At 54.4% G+C, this 12,947-nt stretch overlaps 1 protein-coding gene across 1 annotated transcript in view; it reads right to left on the bottom strand.

Moving 5' to 3' along the window:
* Positions 1 to 4,229: 4,229 nt before the first annotated feature.
* The window catches only part of PTPRF (protein tyrosine phosphatase, receptor type, F), an 86,146-nt gene continuing 77,428 nt past the window's right edge, over positions 4,230 to 12,947 (bottom strand). The window contains exons 24-34 of the mRNA XM_012001792.1: positions 10,303 to 10,426; positions 9,959 to 10,134; positions 9,117 to 9,236; positions 8,656 to 8,810; positions 8,289 to 8,574; positions 8,003 to 8,181; positions 7,654 to 7,780; positions 7,294 to 7,419; positions 6,894 to 7,048; positions 6,654 to 6,789; positions 4,230 to 5,958 (exon numbers count right to left, since the gene is read on the bottom strand). Coding sequence (XP_011857182.1) covers positions 5,890 to 5,958; positions 6,654 to 6,789; positions 6,894 to 7,048; positions 7,294 to 7,419; positions 7,654 to 7,780; positions 8,003 to 8,181; positions 8,289 to 8,574; positions 8,656 to 8,810; positions 9,117 to 9,236; positions 9,959 to 10,134; positions 10,303 to 10,426 — 1,653 coding nt within the window. The 3' untranslated portion in view covers positions 4,230 to 5,889. The remainder of the gene's footprint in view (positions 5,959 to 6,653; positions 6,790 to 6,893; positions 7,049 to 7,293; positions 7,420 to 7,653; positions 7,781 to 8,002; positions 8,182 to 8,288; positions 8,575 to 8,655; positions 8,811 to 9,116; positions 9,237 to 9,958; positions 10,135 to 10,302; positions 10,427 to 12,947) is intronic.

Raw genomic sequence — 12,947 nt, 5'->3', positions numbered from 1 at the left:
AAAAAAAAAAAAAAAAAAATTAAGTCCTCATAGAAAATTTGGAGAATTACAAAGAACAAAAGTCACTTATCCTCACAACCCTCTGGTATATTTCCTTCCAAATATATTTTTCTTTTCTTTTTTTTTTTTGGAGACAGAGTCTTGCTCTGTCGCCCAGGCTAGAGTGCAGTGTTGTGACCTCAGCTCACTGCAACCTCTGCCTCCTGGGTTCAAGCAATTCTCCTGCCTCAGCCTCCCGAGTAGCTGAGACTACAGGCGTGTGCCACCATGCCCAGCTAATTTTTGTATTTTTAGTAGGGATGGGGTTTCACCACATTGCCCAGGATGGTCTCAATCTCTTGACCTCATGATCTGCCCGCCTCTGCCTCCCAAAGTGCTGGGATTACAGGCGTGAGCCACTGCGCCCGGCCCCAGATATTTTTTTCTTAATGCATCTGATGATTTCTAGCTTTAGGCAGGTAGCAGTGTGAGAAGAGCCCTGGAGTTAAGCAGAGCTGGGAGCGATACCAACTCCACCAAATTCCAGTTGGGACCCTTGAGTAGAGTGCTTAACCCTTTGGTCCAACCTTCCCCAGCTCAACAAATGGTAACTGTATCCTCCCAGCTGCTCAGGCCAGAACTAGGGGGTCAACCTTGACTCCTCTCTCTCAATCGAGTCCATCAGCAAATTCTATCAGGTCTGCTTTAAGATATAACCACAATCTGGCCACTTCTCTCCACCACTGGATTTCTGCAGTCTTCTCAATGGTCAAGGAGCTGGCCCCACTTCCTCTCTAACCTCATCCCCTGCTACCCTATTGCACCCCCATCCATCAGGCACATTCCCACCCAGGGCCTTTGCTGTAGCTGCTCCCTCCGCCTGGATGCTCATCTTGAAGATGCGTATGCAAAACTCCTCACCAGATTCGTCTTTCCTCAGGTCCCATCTTTTCAATGATGTGTCCCTTGACCACCCTAAATCAATCAATCAGACCTTCCCTCACATGCCCAATCCCTTTTTTTGACAGTCTTGCTCTGTCACCCACGCTGGAGTGCAGTGGTGTGACTTCAGCTCACTGCAGCCTCTGCCTCCTGAGTAGTTGGGATTACAGGTGTGCGCCACCACGTTCAGCTAGTTTTTGTATTTTTGAGTAGAGACAAGGTTTCACCCTGTTGTCCAGGCTGGTCTCGAACACCTGGCCTCAGGTGATCCACCCACCTTGGCCTCCCACAGTACTGGGATTACAGGCGTGAGCCACCATGCCCAGCCCTTGATCCTTCTTATTGTACTCCCCACTAATTAGGCTTACCACCTTTTAACAAACTATAAATACATTGATTTATTTCTTGTATGTATCATCTGCTTCCTGATACTAGAGGATGAATGCCACAAAGGCAAAGTCTGTTCCATTCACTGATGTATTCCAAGCACTTGGGATAATGACTACCACACAGCAAATGCTCATTAAATATTTGCTGAAGGAGTGGATGAGGCCAATTTTTCTCATCGATAAAATGGGCTTCATACATTGTTGAGAATTACATGAAATACTATATTCCAAATAATTTGCATAGCAGTTACCTAGCCTCATTTAGGACAGTTAAGGATGGCTTCTGAAGAAATATTTTCAGAGGAGGGCTAAACAATGAGGGGTTAGCCAGGCGGAAGTGGGGGAGAATGTTCCAGAACAGCCTGTGGGAAGGTCTGGAGCTGAGAGAGAATGGTGAGGTGGACCGGGCACAGTGGCTCACGCCTGTAATCCCAGCACTTTGGGAGGCCGAGGCAGGCGGATCCCCTGAGGTCAGGATTTCAAGACCTGCCTGACCAAACCCCATCTCTACTAAAAATACAAAAATGAGCCAGGCATGGTAGGCCATGCCTGTAATCCCAGCTACTTGGGAGACTGAGGCAGGAGAATCACTGGAACCCAGGACGCAGAGGTTGCAATGAGCTGAGATCGCACTACTGCACTCCAGACTGGGTGACAGAGTGAAACTCTTGTCTTAAAACAAAACAAAACAAAACAAAACAAAACAAAACAAAAAAAGGTGAGGCAGGCACAACACTTAAAGAATTGACTTTGTGATGGCTGGAGGGCAGGGGGCAAGCGGGGTGAAGGAAGATAAGGTCACATAGGCCAGGTCCTGCAGAGCATGGAAAACCATGGGGACCCTTAGGGCCTGCCAGGGTCTCCTCAGGACAGTGACTTGGTCATGTCTGCCCTGCGAGGCAGAATCACTCTGGCTGCTGTGCTGAGAACAGGTTGGCCCAGGCAGTGCTGGGGCAGGCTGCCTGGTAGGAAGCACAGCGGCAGTCCAGGCGAGAGGGAAAGCGGCCTGGGATTTGGCTGTGGAGATGCAGACAACAGGCGTGGAGGTCAAGCAGGCAGGGTGTGACGATGAGTGGGCGTGGGGGTGAGCACACAAGCGATGCCTGCCTGGAATACTGGATGCGTGGGGTGCCAAGCACTGCAATGGGGTCCCTGGAGGAGGAGCAGGTTTGCAGGCGGTAGTGAGGAGGGAGGGAAGAGGAGGAGAGGGAAGGCTGACACTGGCAATGGAAAGGGCAGGGACTCTGGAACAGACATCAGCAAACGCGGGTCCCAGCTCTGGCGCTTACCTGCCCTGTGGTATCTGATGAGTGATTCCACATAAGCCTGTTTCCTCATCTTAGTGGAGAGAGGAGGGTCATTCTGCCGGCTGCTCCCGAGGACTGGCGAGCAGGCCCATCGTGCCCTCAGCGCAGAGCCTGCCTGGGGCAGTCCTGACTGCCGGTCTTCCTCAAGTGAACACCTGGTATTTATCCCTTACTTGAAAATGTTCAATGACTTGTTATTTAGCAAAGTTAATCAAATTTTCTACCATCAATAATCAAGTAATGATGGTGCCTTTTTTCTGAATAGAAATATGCCAGGCACTGAACTAGGTGCTGGGGATACCCCGAAGAGACTTGGTGCCAGGCTTCAGTCACTCACAGCCCCCAAGGAGATGGCTGCCAATAATAGAACGCGGTGAGGGACTCAATGGAGGTGGCCCAGGGTGTTAAGAACAGAAGCACTGCACCTGCCAGGGATACCTGCATCCCTCTGACAATCACTTCAATCCCCTCAGCTGCACGATCTGGCTCCATCCGGCCCAATTTCCCAGCCACGTCTCTCTACTCCAGTCTTAATGCTCTTCTCACAAAGTTGGTCTGTTACAAGCTTCCAAGCCTTTGTACATGTTCCATTGGAAAACCTTTCCCTTCCTTTAAAAACTAACTGCTACTTGGCTTGGCACGGTGGCTCATGCCTGTAACCCAGCACTTTGGGAGACCGAGGTGGGTGGATCACCTGAGGTCAGGAGTTCAAGACCAGCCTGGCCAACATGGTGAAACCCCATCTCTACTAAAAATACAAAAATTACCTGGGCATGGTGGCGGGCACCTGTAACTCCAGCTACTCAGGAAGGTGAGGCAGGAGAACTGCTTGAACCCGGCAGACAGAGGCTGCAGTGAGCTGAGATTGTACCACTGCACTCCAGGCTCACGACAGAGTGAGACTCCATCTCAAAAACAAACAAAAAAACTACTATTCATTCTACGAAACACTCTGAATGCCACCTCCTCCAGGAAGCCTTCCCTGGGTCAGGTGCTGCCTTGGTGTAGTTGTTGCTGACTTATGCCATTTCTCTTCGCACCTTGTTCTGGGTCTCCTTCATCTGTATCCCTAGAAGTTCCACAATTTGACAACCTGGTAGGACTTGTCTGCTCACCAGTGGAGCAGCTGCACAGCTCAGCGGGCGATGCAGCTGTGTGTCCACGGGCCAGGTGGACACACTGTGTTTTTTGTGTCCATTATCCACACTGCAATAATTACAGACCTCACTAACCGATTTCCATACAGTCAGTCTCTACTGCCACAGGGCCATCCCTCTCCGCCAAGGTAGTGGGAGAGGGGCAGTCCCAGTGCCCCCACAGTGCAACCCACAGAGTCTTAAAGGGAAAGAGAGGCAAAAGGTATGCTCCCTGGCCTAGGGTGCTCCTCACACGCACTGGTGGCTCCGGCCTGGCTGGCTCTTGGTGGCCTGGTCTTCAGGGTTTATAATCACTCCTTTCTGAAAGTGGGTAGCCATGCCAGGAGCCTACTCTGGCACAAATACTTAGGATACCCTCCCCGTCTCCTCAGGAGCAGGGAATCTCCGGAACCCATCCTAGCTACTGATTTGGCCCAGACTCTCTGGTTCCAGAAACAGCTGAGACAGAGGCCTGGTTTGTAAGAAATCTGATTATTCAAATTTATTACCATCAAGAATTATGCAATGATGCTGTAGTTTTTCTTAACAAATAGAAAACAGACTGTGTACAACAGTGAACTCTACAGCACTAGCATCCACAAGGTAAAAATGAATGTTTCATCATCCAACATTACCAACCCTGGAATGTTGATCTTGACTTAGCCTAGCTAGGTTTGGGGACGTCGGCACCACGTCCCTCAGCTAAAACAGCTATGCACCCTTCCCCGCCCCCACTTACCTATCTAGATAGCGCTGCCCAGAGGAAGAGGCCCTCTCCCTGCCCCTCAGCAAGCTGGGATAATAAGGACTGATTGGAGGACCATTGATAGAAGTCCAGTAGTCTTGCCACATTGGTTTATGAGGGCATCTTGGAGTGGAAAAGAGCGATACTCGGGGGCTTTGAAAACAGCTGCAAACCAGGGAGGAAAATCATCTGGCCCCTGCTCTTGAGGACAGACATGTGCTACCAGGCCCACTGGCCTGGACCTGAAAGGCCAGCCATGCCCCTGCTTGGCCCTGAGGTGCATGGGGTGTGGCACACACCCTGACCTGTGCTATTCACCTTGGCCACACAGCCGGACCCCACAGCCTACAAACACCACGCCATACTGCAATGCTGGGGACCCACGCCAGGCTCTGCGGGCCCAGGTCAGCCAGCAGCTCCCTTGGGAACCCCAGGCACATGGAGTTGCTTCCCCTCTTGAGGGTTTGAAGCAGAAGCCAAGGGCTGATTCTCGTTTCATTTTTTCTTGGGTTTTTTGTTTTTTTTTTTGTTTTTTATTTTTGTGGTTTTTTGTTTTTGTTTTAACCTTTGCAAACACGATGGTGATGAGGAATGCCTTGCCAGGCTCTCCCAGACACGTCTGTGGTTCTGGGCTGTGAATGTTAAACACACACTGGGACAGACGACCAGGGATGAGTGTTCCCTATCTTCTCCCCGCCCACCACTGTCGATGTGGCCTAAAAAAAGGCTTTTAAGGGAAAACAAAACTTAAAAAAAAAATTGAGTTTCCCTGCATTTAGCTGAAACAGGATCTCATCTGAAGGGCTGGAGGAGCAGCCGGATCAGCGCTGCCTCCCAGCCCACGGCCGAGCCTCCGCTCAGGCTGGCGGCCCCAGCTCTGCATGGGGAAGGCAATGTTCTGTCCTTTAGCAGAAGTCATACAAAATAAGGATCCAAAGTGAACTCAAAATAAACAAAATAAACCCCAACCCCTACAGTGGCCCACTTTGCAGATACGGATTCGCAAAAGGAAAAATCAGAGGGAAGAGGCTAGAATCCCTCAGTCTACCCCACTTAATGTATTAAAAAGGAGGCTTTGCCCCAACCCCACCCCATGAGAAGAAGCATGAGAAACGCAGCAGCGCAACAGAGAGCTTGAAGCGGGCTCCAGGTGGGCCTGGTGGACAGAAGGGCCACAGTGCCTGCCTGCCAGGCCACCCACTTGCCCAGGGATGTTCTAGGCTCTCTGACTGGTGTGGCAGCATTCCTGAAACGCTGTGATCCCCCTGGGCTGCACTCTGCCAGTGACAGCATCTGTGTTGGAGGGCTGGACGATGGTCGGTATGGCTCAGAGGAGCTGGGTCCCCTCCGGAGCCCCACGGCGGGGGTGGCGGAGGAGAGGGGAGCGGTAGTTACGTTGCATAGTGGTCAAAGCTGCCGAGGTACTCCAGGGCCGCACGGTAGCACAGCTGGTACTGGTCCTGCCAGGACAGGGGCTTGGTCAGTGTGGGTTGCGCCAGTGGGCACCCCCACCACACAGCTGACACTCAACACTGCAGCCATGGGCCATGGAGTCAGCCTCTGCTGGCCAAGAACAGGCGCTGGACCCTGGCAGCTACGTCAGGCAGTGTGCGGGGGAGCCTGAAAGAGCCTCTGAAAGCTCCTCTCTCTCCTGTCACTCTCCCAGGCCCCCACATCTACCTGCCTTCCATCTGCCATCCCAATCATGTTTCTCTGCTCCTGACTGGGCACCCCGTAAGGACTGCTATGTGCAACCCTGCCCAGAGCCAGGCACACCACTGGGGCTAGCAGAGAGCTGCTGAATGAAAGAACACGTCTTACTCATCCCTGAGCCCCCAGGCAGCACAGGCAATGTTGCAGCAGTTTTGTTTTTTGTTTTCAGCAACAGGGTCTTGCTCTGTCACCCAGGCTGGAGTGCTGTGGCATAATCACAGCTCACTGCAGCCTCGAACTTCTGACCTCAAGTGATCCTCCCAACTCAACCTCCCAAGTAGGTAGGACCATAAGCACACACCACCATGCCTATTGCAGGCCATGTAAAAGGTTGGCAGCATGAATGATCGCACATGCCTGTGTGCACAAACTGCAGCTGAAGCCTAGGGTTCCCAGCAGGGCTGCTGCCAAGGCCCTGGCCCTGCAGGCTGGTCTGCTTTACCTCTGTCTGCACCATGGCAGGACGCTGTGTACGCAGGGTCTTCACGGTCTGAAACATGTCGACCACGCCCTCGTAGCGCATGCGCTCCAGGACAATGCTCAGAGTGATGAACACCCCGGTGCGGCCCACACCAGCACTGCTCAGAAACACAGGTGGGTCAGAAGTCCTGCTTGCCTCACGCAGCGGGTCTGCCAGGCCTTCAGGCCCACCCGCCCCAGCCCTCCACGGGGCCAGTCCCACCTGCAGTGCACCGTGATAGGCCCATCCTGTCCAAACTGCTCCTTGGTCTTGTGCACCTGCCCGATGAAGTCAATGAAGCCCTCGCCTGTCTTGGGCACGCCCTGCTCTGGCCAGTCTGTGAACTGGAACTGCCGGATTGTCCTTGACTGCCCATCCTGGGAAAGGTGGGTGGGGGACATGGTTAGGATTTGTGCCTTAGGCTGCCACCCCTCTGGACCAGACCCGGGTAGTACCATGACACAGGCATGCATCTGTGTCACTGCACCCAAGGTCACTGGGGGAGATGTGCTCACACCCTAATACCCACCCCCTGCCTCAGATTCCTGAAGCTTGAGCTACGGCAGCCACCCGCCCCACATGTGGATAGGCAGCGTTACGGACATTCAGCGCACTCACTCACCCGGGCATCCGTGACCTTGAACTCACGCAGGATATACTGGGGCATGTTGTACTCAGCCATCGGGTCAACAACAAAGTACTGGTAGCGAGCAGAGCGCTCTGCTGGCCAGTACTGGTGGCATTTTTCCTGTGGACAGAGGGCCAGGCCCCCATGATCAGGTGAGAAGGAATGGAGGAGGGGTGCCAGGCTTCACAGGATTCTGGGACAGATGCCTCAGGTGGATAATAACGGGGGCCTGAGGCTATGCTGACGCAGCAGCTGGGGTGTGAAAGGAGACAGTAACATAGGCGGCAGCTCCCCCAAGGGTGGCTGGTGTTCTCCCAGGTATGACAGGGGCCCTGGGGGAAAGGGTGGGCTCACCCTTCCCATCTCCCGAAGCTTGGTCAGCATGACGATGATGGTGGAATTGTGCTCCCATAGCATGCGCCAGAAGTCCTCGGTGCTCTCTGCCAGAGGCCCCTGTGTAGCTATGTAGGCCTTCTGCTGTCTGGGGTGGACATAAGACTGGACATGCTGGAGGTGCTGCTACCCCCAGAGTCTCCCCTTAGGCTGCCTAGCCCCTTGGGGCCCTGCTCTGATCATCCCTCCTCCAGGAAGTCCTCACTGCTCTACCCAGCCCTCTCTGGTCTTCTAGGCTGCCCACCCCCACCAGCCAGGCACAGGCCTAGGCCCCTGTAGGGCATGGTGGGGCAGTGACAAGCACGCTGACCTATAACCATCCAGGAAGCTGGCATTGATGTAGTCAGAGCCCTCCACGCCACGGATGGGCTGCAGACACACACGCGTCAATTCATAGGGCATGATGTTCACCAGCCGGTTCTTGAACTTGTTGCAGGGCAGGTTGGCGCTGATGAAGCGGGACGTGTGGGCCTTGGAGCTGGCCAGCAACTATTGAGAGAGAGGGGTTGGTCAGGCCAGGCTTAGTGTGGGGGTGTGGGTCATCCGCATGTCCCAGTCTAGGCCCTGGAGCCAAGCAGGCCCCCGCCGAGCCCCACCTTGAACTCAAGCTCCATGGCGGTCACACTCTCCCCTGGAGGCACTTGGCCCAGCTTCTGGATGTGGGCATAGAGGTTTCGGGCAGGCACCTCTGTGTGGCCGCACGTGGCAGCCTCCAGCAGTGCCTCATGGATGAACACATACTGGTCCTCCGTCTGCACCATGTAGTTCCTCTGTGATCGCATGCAGGTCACGTGGCCATAGATGTCCACCGTCTTCTCGTGCTTCATCCGCTCCAGCATGGCATCAATCACGATGAAGCAGCCGGTGCGGCCCACGCCCGCACTGCAGGACACAGGCTCAGTTTGAGGCACAGGTGCCCCCACCTCCCACCCCACCCCTCTGGGTGGCACTGTACCCTCTCACCTGCAGTGCACCACCATGGGCCCTGCGTCTAGGGGGTTGCAGGCCTTGACCCGTCGCAGGAAGGCCAGGATGGGAGTTGGGTACTCAGGAACTCCATGGTCTGGCCAGGCCATGAACTGGAACTGACGCAGCTCACGCTTCTCACTGGAGCCACTCTGGGGGACAAAGTGGGGACATACTGGCAACTAGGAGCCTGCCTGCCAGACTCAGGGCAGAATGACCTGTTGCTGAGGCCAGACCCGCCACTCCCTGATGGGACTCAGAAGTCACAGAGAGTAGCCTGAAGGAGCTCCTAGCACTGTTCCTGTAACATGGATCATCACACCACACTCACACACCTGAGCCTCTAACCCTCCAACACCCAGGTTCCGGTTTTCCCCTAACCCAGCACACCACATCCACGCCAGGCTACTGTCCTTATGGTGTCTGGGTAAGAGAGAAGCACTGGGGAAGGGCCATACCTTGTGGAGTGCGAAGGTGCGCACAGTATATGTGGCCAGCTCCACTGTGTCCAACAGGGTCACCTGAATAAGGCCATAGGTTTCGGTGCCACGGGCGGGCCAGTACTGATCACATTTTACCTGCAGGGGGATGAGCAGGGCAGGCTGAAGGAAGCCCACAGGCTCAGATGGGCAGAAGCAGGGTGGAGGCTGGTCTGCTCCCTGGCTGTAGCCTTTCTGGCTACAAAGGCCCCCCAGCCCTGAGCTCTCAGACCCATTGCCCCCTGTCCTCCACAAGTCACATCAGGTCCTCAAGCTATGTCACCACCCTGCCCTAGCTAGTGGAATAAGAGCCATAATTGAAAATTATTTATTCAAGGCCAGATCGCACCAGGCACATTTTCTGCCAAATTTATCCATAACGTTTATGTGCCATTTTCAAGCTCTGTAAATTTTACGTTCCAGTCAATGCTTTGCAGTCCAAAAACAGATAACAGCATCTCTTTCCACTAATTAACTTAGGAGATGTGTTAATGCTCCAGGAACACTCCAGCATCTGGGGAACATGTGAACACCCCGGGAGCATGCCAGCAACTGGGGAACACATTAACATTCTCAGAAAATGACAGCATTTGGTGAAACATATTAGCATCCTAAGGAACCCACGAGCATCTGGGGAACACGCTTTATCCCAGAAACACCCCAGTATCTACGGAGCATAATACCCCCAGAAACATAATAGCATCTGGGGATTCCTTGAGCGACTTCCTCCACAGAAGAACGCAGCACTGAAGAAGGTGCCCTGTATCACCTTGTGGCCGGGCATTTCCCGCCCGCCTCCTGGCAGGGCCCTGCAGCCTCACCCGGGACTTCTCCTCCAGCCGTGTCATCATGACCACAGTGGCTGTGCGCTGTTCCCACACCATTCTCCAGAAATCGCCCATGGTCTCGGGCAGGGGGCCCTGTGTGGCGATGTAGGCATTCTGCTTGCGGTAGCCGTCGATGTAGTTGGCATTGATGTAGTCACTCCCGGGGACACCTGCGGATAAGAAAGAAGGTGGGAAGGCATTACTGCAGGGTCCCCAGCACAGCCCACCATGCCGCAGTGCACCCCTGAGACTCGTGGACATCCTCTGTAGAATGACATGTTGCCCTAGCTAGCAAGGGAGGAGAGCAAGGGGACGGGAGGGGCACCCCCTTGACTCACCATCGATGGAGGTAAGGATGACTCGAGAGTGGTCGTAGGCGATGACATTCGCATAGCGGTTCTTGGGCTTGTTCACCTCCAGGTTTGAATTCTCCCACGTGAACTGCTGTCCAGGGTCGATGGACTGCAGAGAGTGGAGAAAACAGGTGGGGCAGGGTAAGAGCCGAGGTTGATCTGCTTCTCCTGCAGGGGACCCAGCCTTCCCGGTGATGCTCACATCCTGCCTTCACTCCACAGGCCACAGCCAGGCCCTCTACCTCGTGGTGCCAGTCATGGAGCTCACAGGTTGCCACATGACCTATCATCAGAAAAGTGGTGGGCTGGGGACTCCTCTGACCATGGTACCAAATCTCCTTGTCTGGTAGAGTGGTCTGAGCTGGGTTAGGGGCAGGGGCAGGGGCAGGGTCTCTTGAAGCCCTGCACTCATCTAATGAAATGAGCTAGGACAGGTGGTGGCCCCGTCTCAGGCAGTCCCGACACTGCTGAGGGCTCTGAACACCCAGAGTCCCTCCCGAAGCCCTACATTCACTAACGAAATGAGCCAGGACAGATGGAAGGGATGGTGGCCCCTCTCAGGTAGTGCAGGATCCCTCCCTGCTCCGCTCTCTTCCTTTCTGGCTGCTCCTTCTGTTCCCTCTCTCCCCTCTGCCCTTCTGATGGGCAGGAGGACAGAGCTCCTCCAGGGTTCCTTCCAGGCCCTCTTCTCTCTCTACAACCTTTCCTGGGTGACCTCATTTGCTCACCTGATTCTTACACCATATGCTAGAGCTGCCCATAACCCCAGCAGCAGTGCAGAGCTCTCCCCACAGTACCCAGCAGCCTCTTTGACTCTTCCACCAGGAGGTCCTTCAACCTCAGTCCTTACAAAGCTGAGTTCATCAGCTTCCCCTCCAAACCTGGTGCTGCTGCTGGGACTCCACCTTAGCGAAAGGCACCCTCACCCCTCGGTGCCAGGCCAGAACCTACAAGTCAACCTCAAAATTCCTCTGCGCTCCCCCACCAGTCACCAGGTTCTGGTGCTCCCCCACCCCCTCAGCTCTCTCCAACCTGCTGCCACTGCCCTGGGCCAGGCCACCCCAACTGAGGCTCAGCCTCTTCCTGCCTCTTTCCTCTTGCCCCACTCTGACCCACTCAGCCCCACAGCCAGAATAATCCTTCCAAAATGTAGATGTGAATATCAATTTCCTGCTTAAAGGCCTTCTGTGGCTCTTCATCACCTCAGAGAGCAATAATGATAATAGCGAAGCGTTAGTGAGGACCCGCGGTGTGCCTGGCACCGCTGTGAGCACTTTGCATGTATTCCCTCCTCAAATTCTCTTACAAGATAGGTTCCATTATTATCTTCACATTTTCCAGATGGATACGATCTGAAGTTTTCAGCATAGCACGCAATGTCCTCCATATGTTGTCCCCAGCCTCACTACTCTCCACAGGACTGCATCACTGCTTCCGTGAACCCTGGAGCACACCCGACCCCTGGGGCTGCTCTGGTGCTGTCAGCCCACCTTTTACACGCCTGTCGGTCCTATTCAACACGGGGCCATGCTGTCAGAGTCACATATTCAATGCTGATTATCTGTCTGCACGTGCCATGCTCCCCATGACTGGGTTCCCTGAGGGCATGTGTCTCCATATCCCCAGCACGGGGACTGGCACATGGAAAATGTGTGATCAATGACTGACTGAACGGAAGACAACAGAGCAGGCCGGGCGTAGTGGCTCATGCCTGTAATCCCAGCACTTTCGGAGGCCGAGGCGGGCGGATCACAAGGTCAGGAGATCCAGACCATCCTGGCTAACACGGTGAAACCCCGTCTCTACTAAAAATACAAAGAATTAGCCGGGCATGGTGGTGGGCGCCTGTAGTCCCAGCTACTCGGGAGGCTGAGGCAGGAGAATGGCGTCAACTCGGGAGGCTGAGATTGCGTCACTGCACTCCAGCCTGGGCGACAGAGCGAGACTCCATCTCAAAAAAAAAAAAAAAAAAAAAGACAACAGAGCTATGGGGTCCTGGCTAAGGGAGAGCCCACAGCAGCCTTGGGGAGCCTGATAAGGCTTCCTGGAGGAGGAGGGTCTTGTAAGGAAAGCTCTGATCAGAGGAGGGAAGCAGAGAGAAGCTGGAAGGGTACTACTGTGAGCAGAGGCCCCACAAGTCCAGATGGGGAAGCAGGGCTGCGCTGGAAGGAAGGGCAGGTGTGGGACATGGTATAGACGAGTGTGGGTGGAGGCCATGGGAGGCAGGGAGCCCACCTTACAGGCTCCGAGACCCAAAGCCCAGCCTTGTGTGGAGCAGGGCCCTGGGGGGTGCCCAAAGGCAGAGGCTTGCTGTGCCACAGACATATTCATCCATTTGCCTGCCAAGCCCAGCTTCCTCTTCAGAAACCTTGCCCACAGCCCTTGGAGGTGCAATCTTTGAACCACAGCTGAGGGTGGACATCAGAAGGGGCGCAAACTCACAGGTGAGGCTGAGCCAACCCCCCAACTGCCTGTCCACCAACCACCCACTGAGGTCAGTGCCAGGTGCCGAGGAAACAGCCATAGACAAGGCAGAAAGACAAGCACAGGCTGCTGCTTCGAGGAGGTGGAAGATGGGGAGGTCTCTCTCTCTCTCTCTCTCTCTCTTTTTTTTTGGGTTAGGGGTCTCT

The sequence above is a fragment of the Mandrillus leucophaeus genome, unplaced genomic scaffold (assembly GCF_000951045.1).
Source record: "Mandrillus leucophaeus isolate KB7577 unplaced genomic scaffold, Mleu.le_1.0 Scaffold67, whole genome shotgun sequence".
Taxonomy (NCBI): Eukaryota; Metazoa; Chordata; class Mammalia; order Primates; family Cercopithecidae; genus Mandrillus; species Mandrillus leucophaeus.
This window is presented reverse-complemented; position numbering and strand designations above follow the sequence as displayed.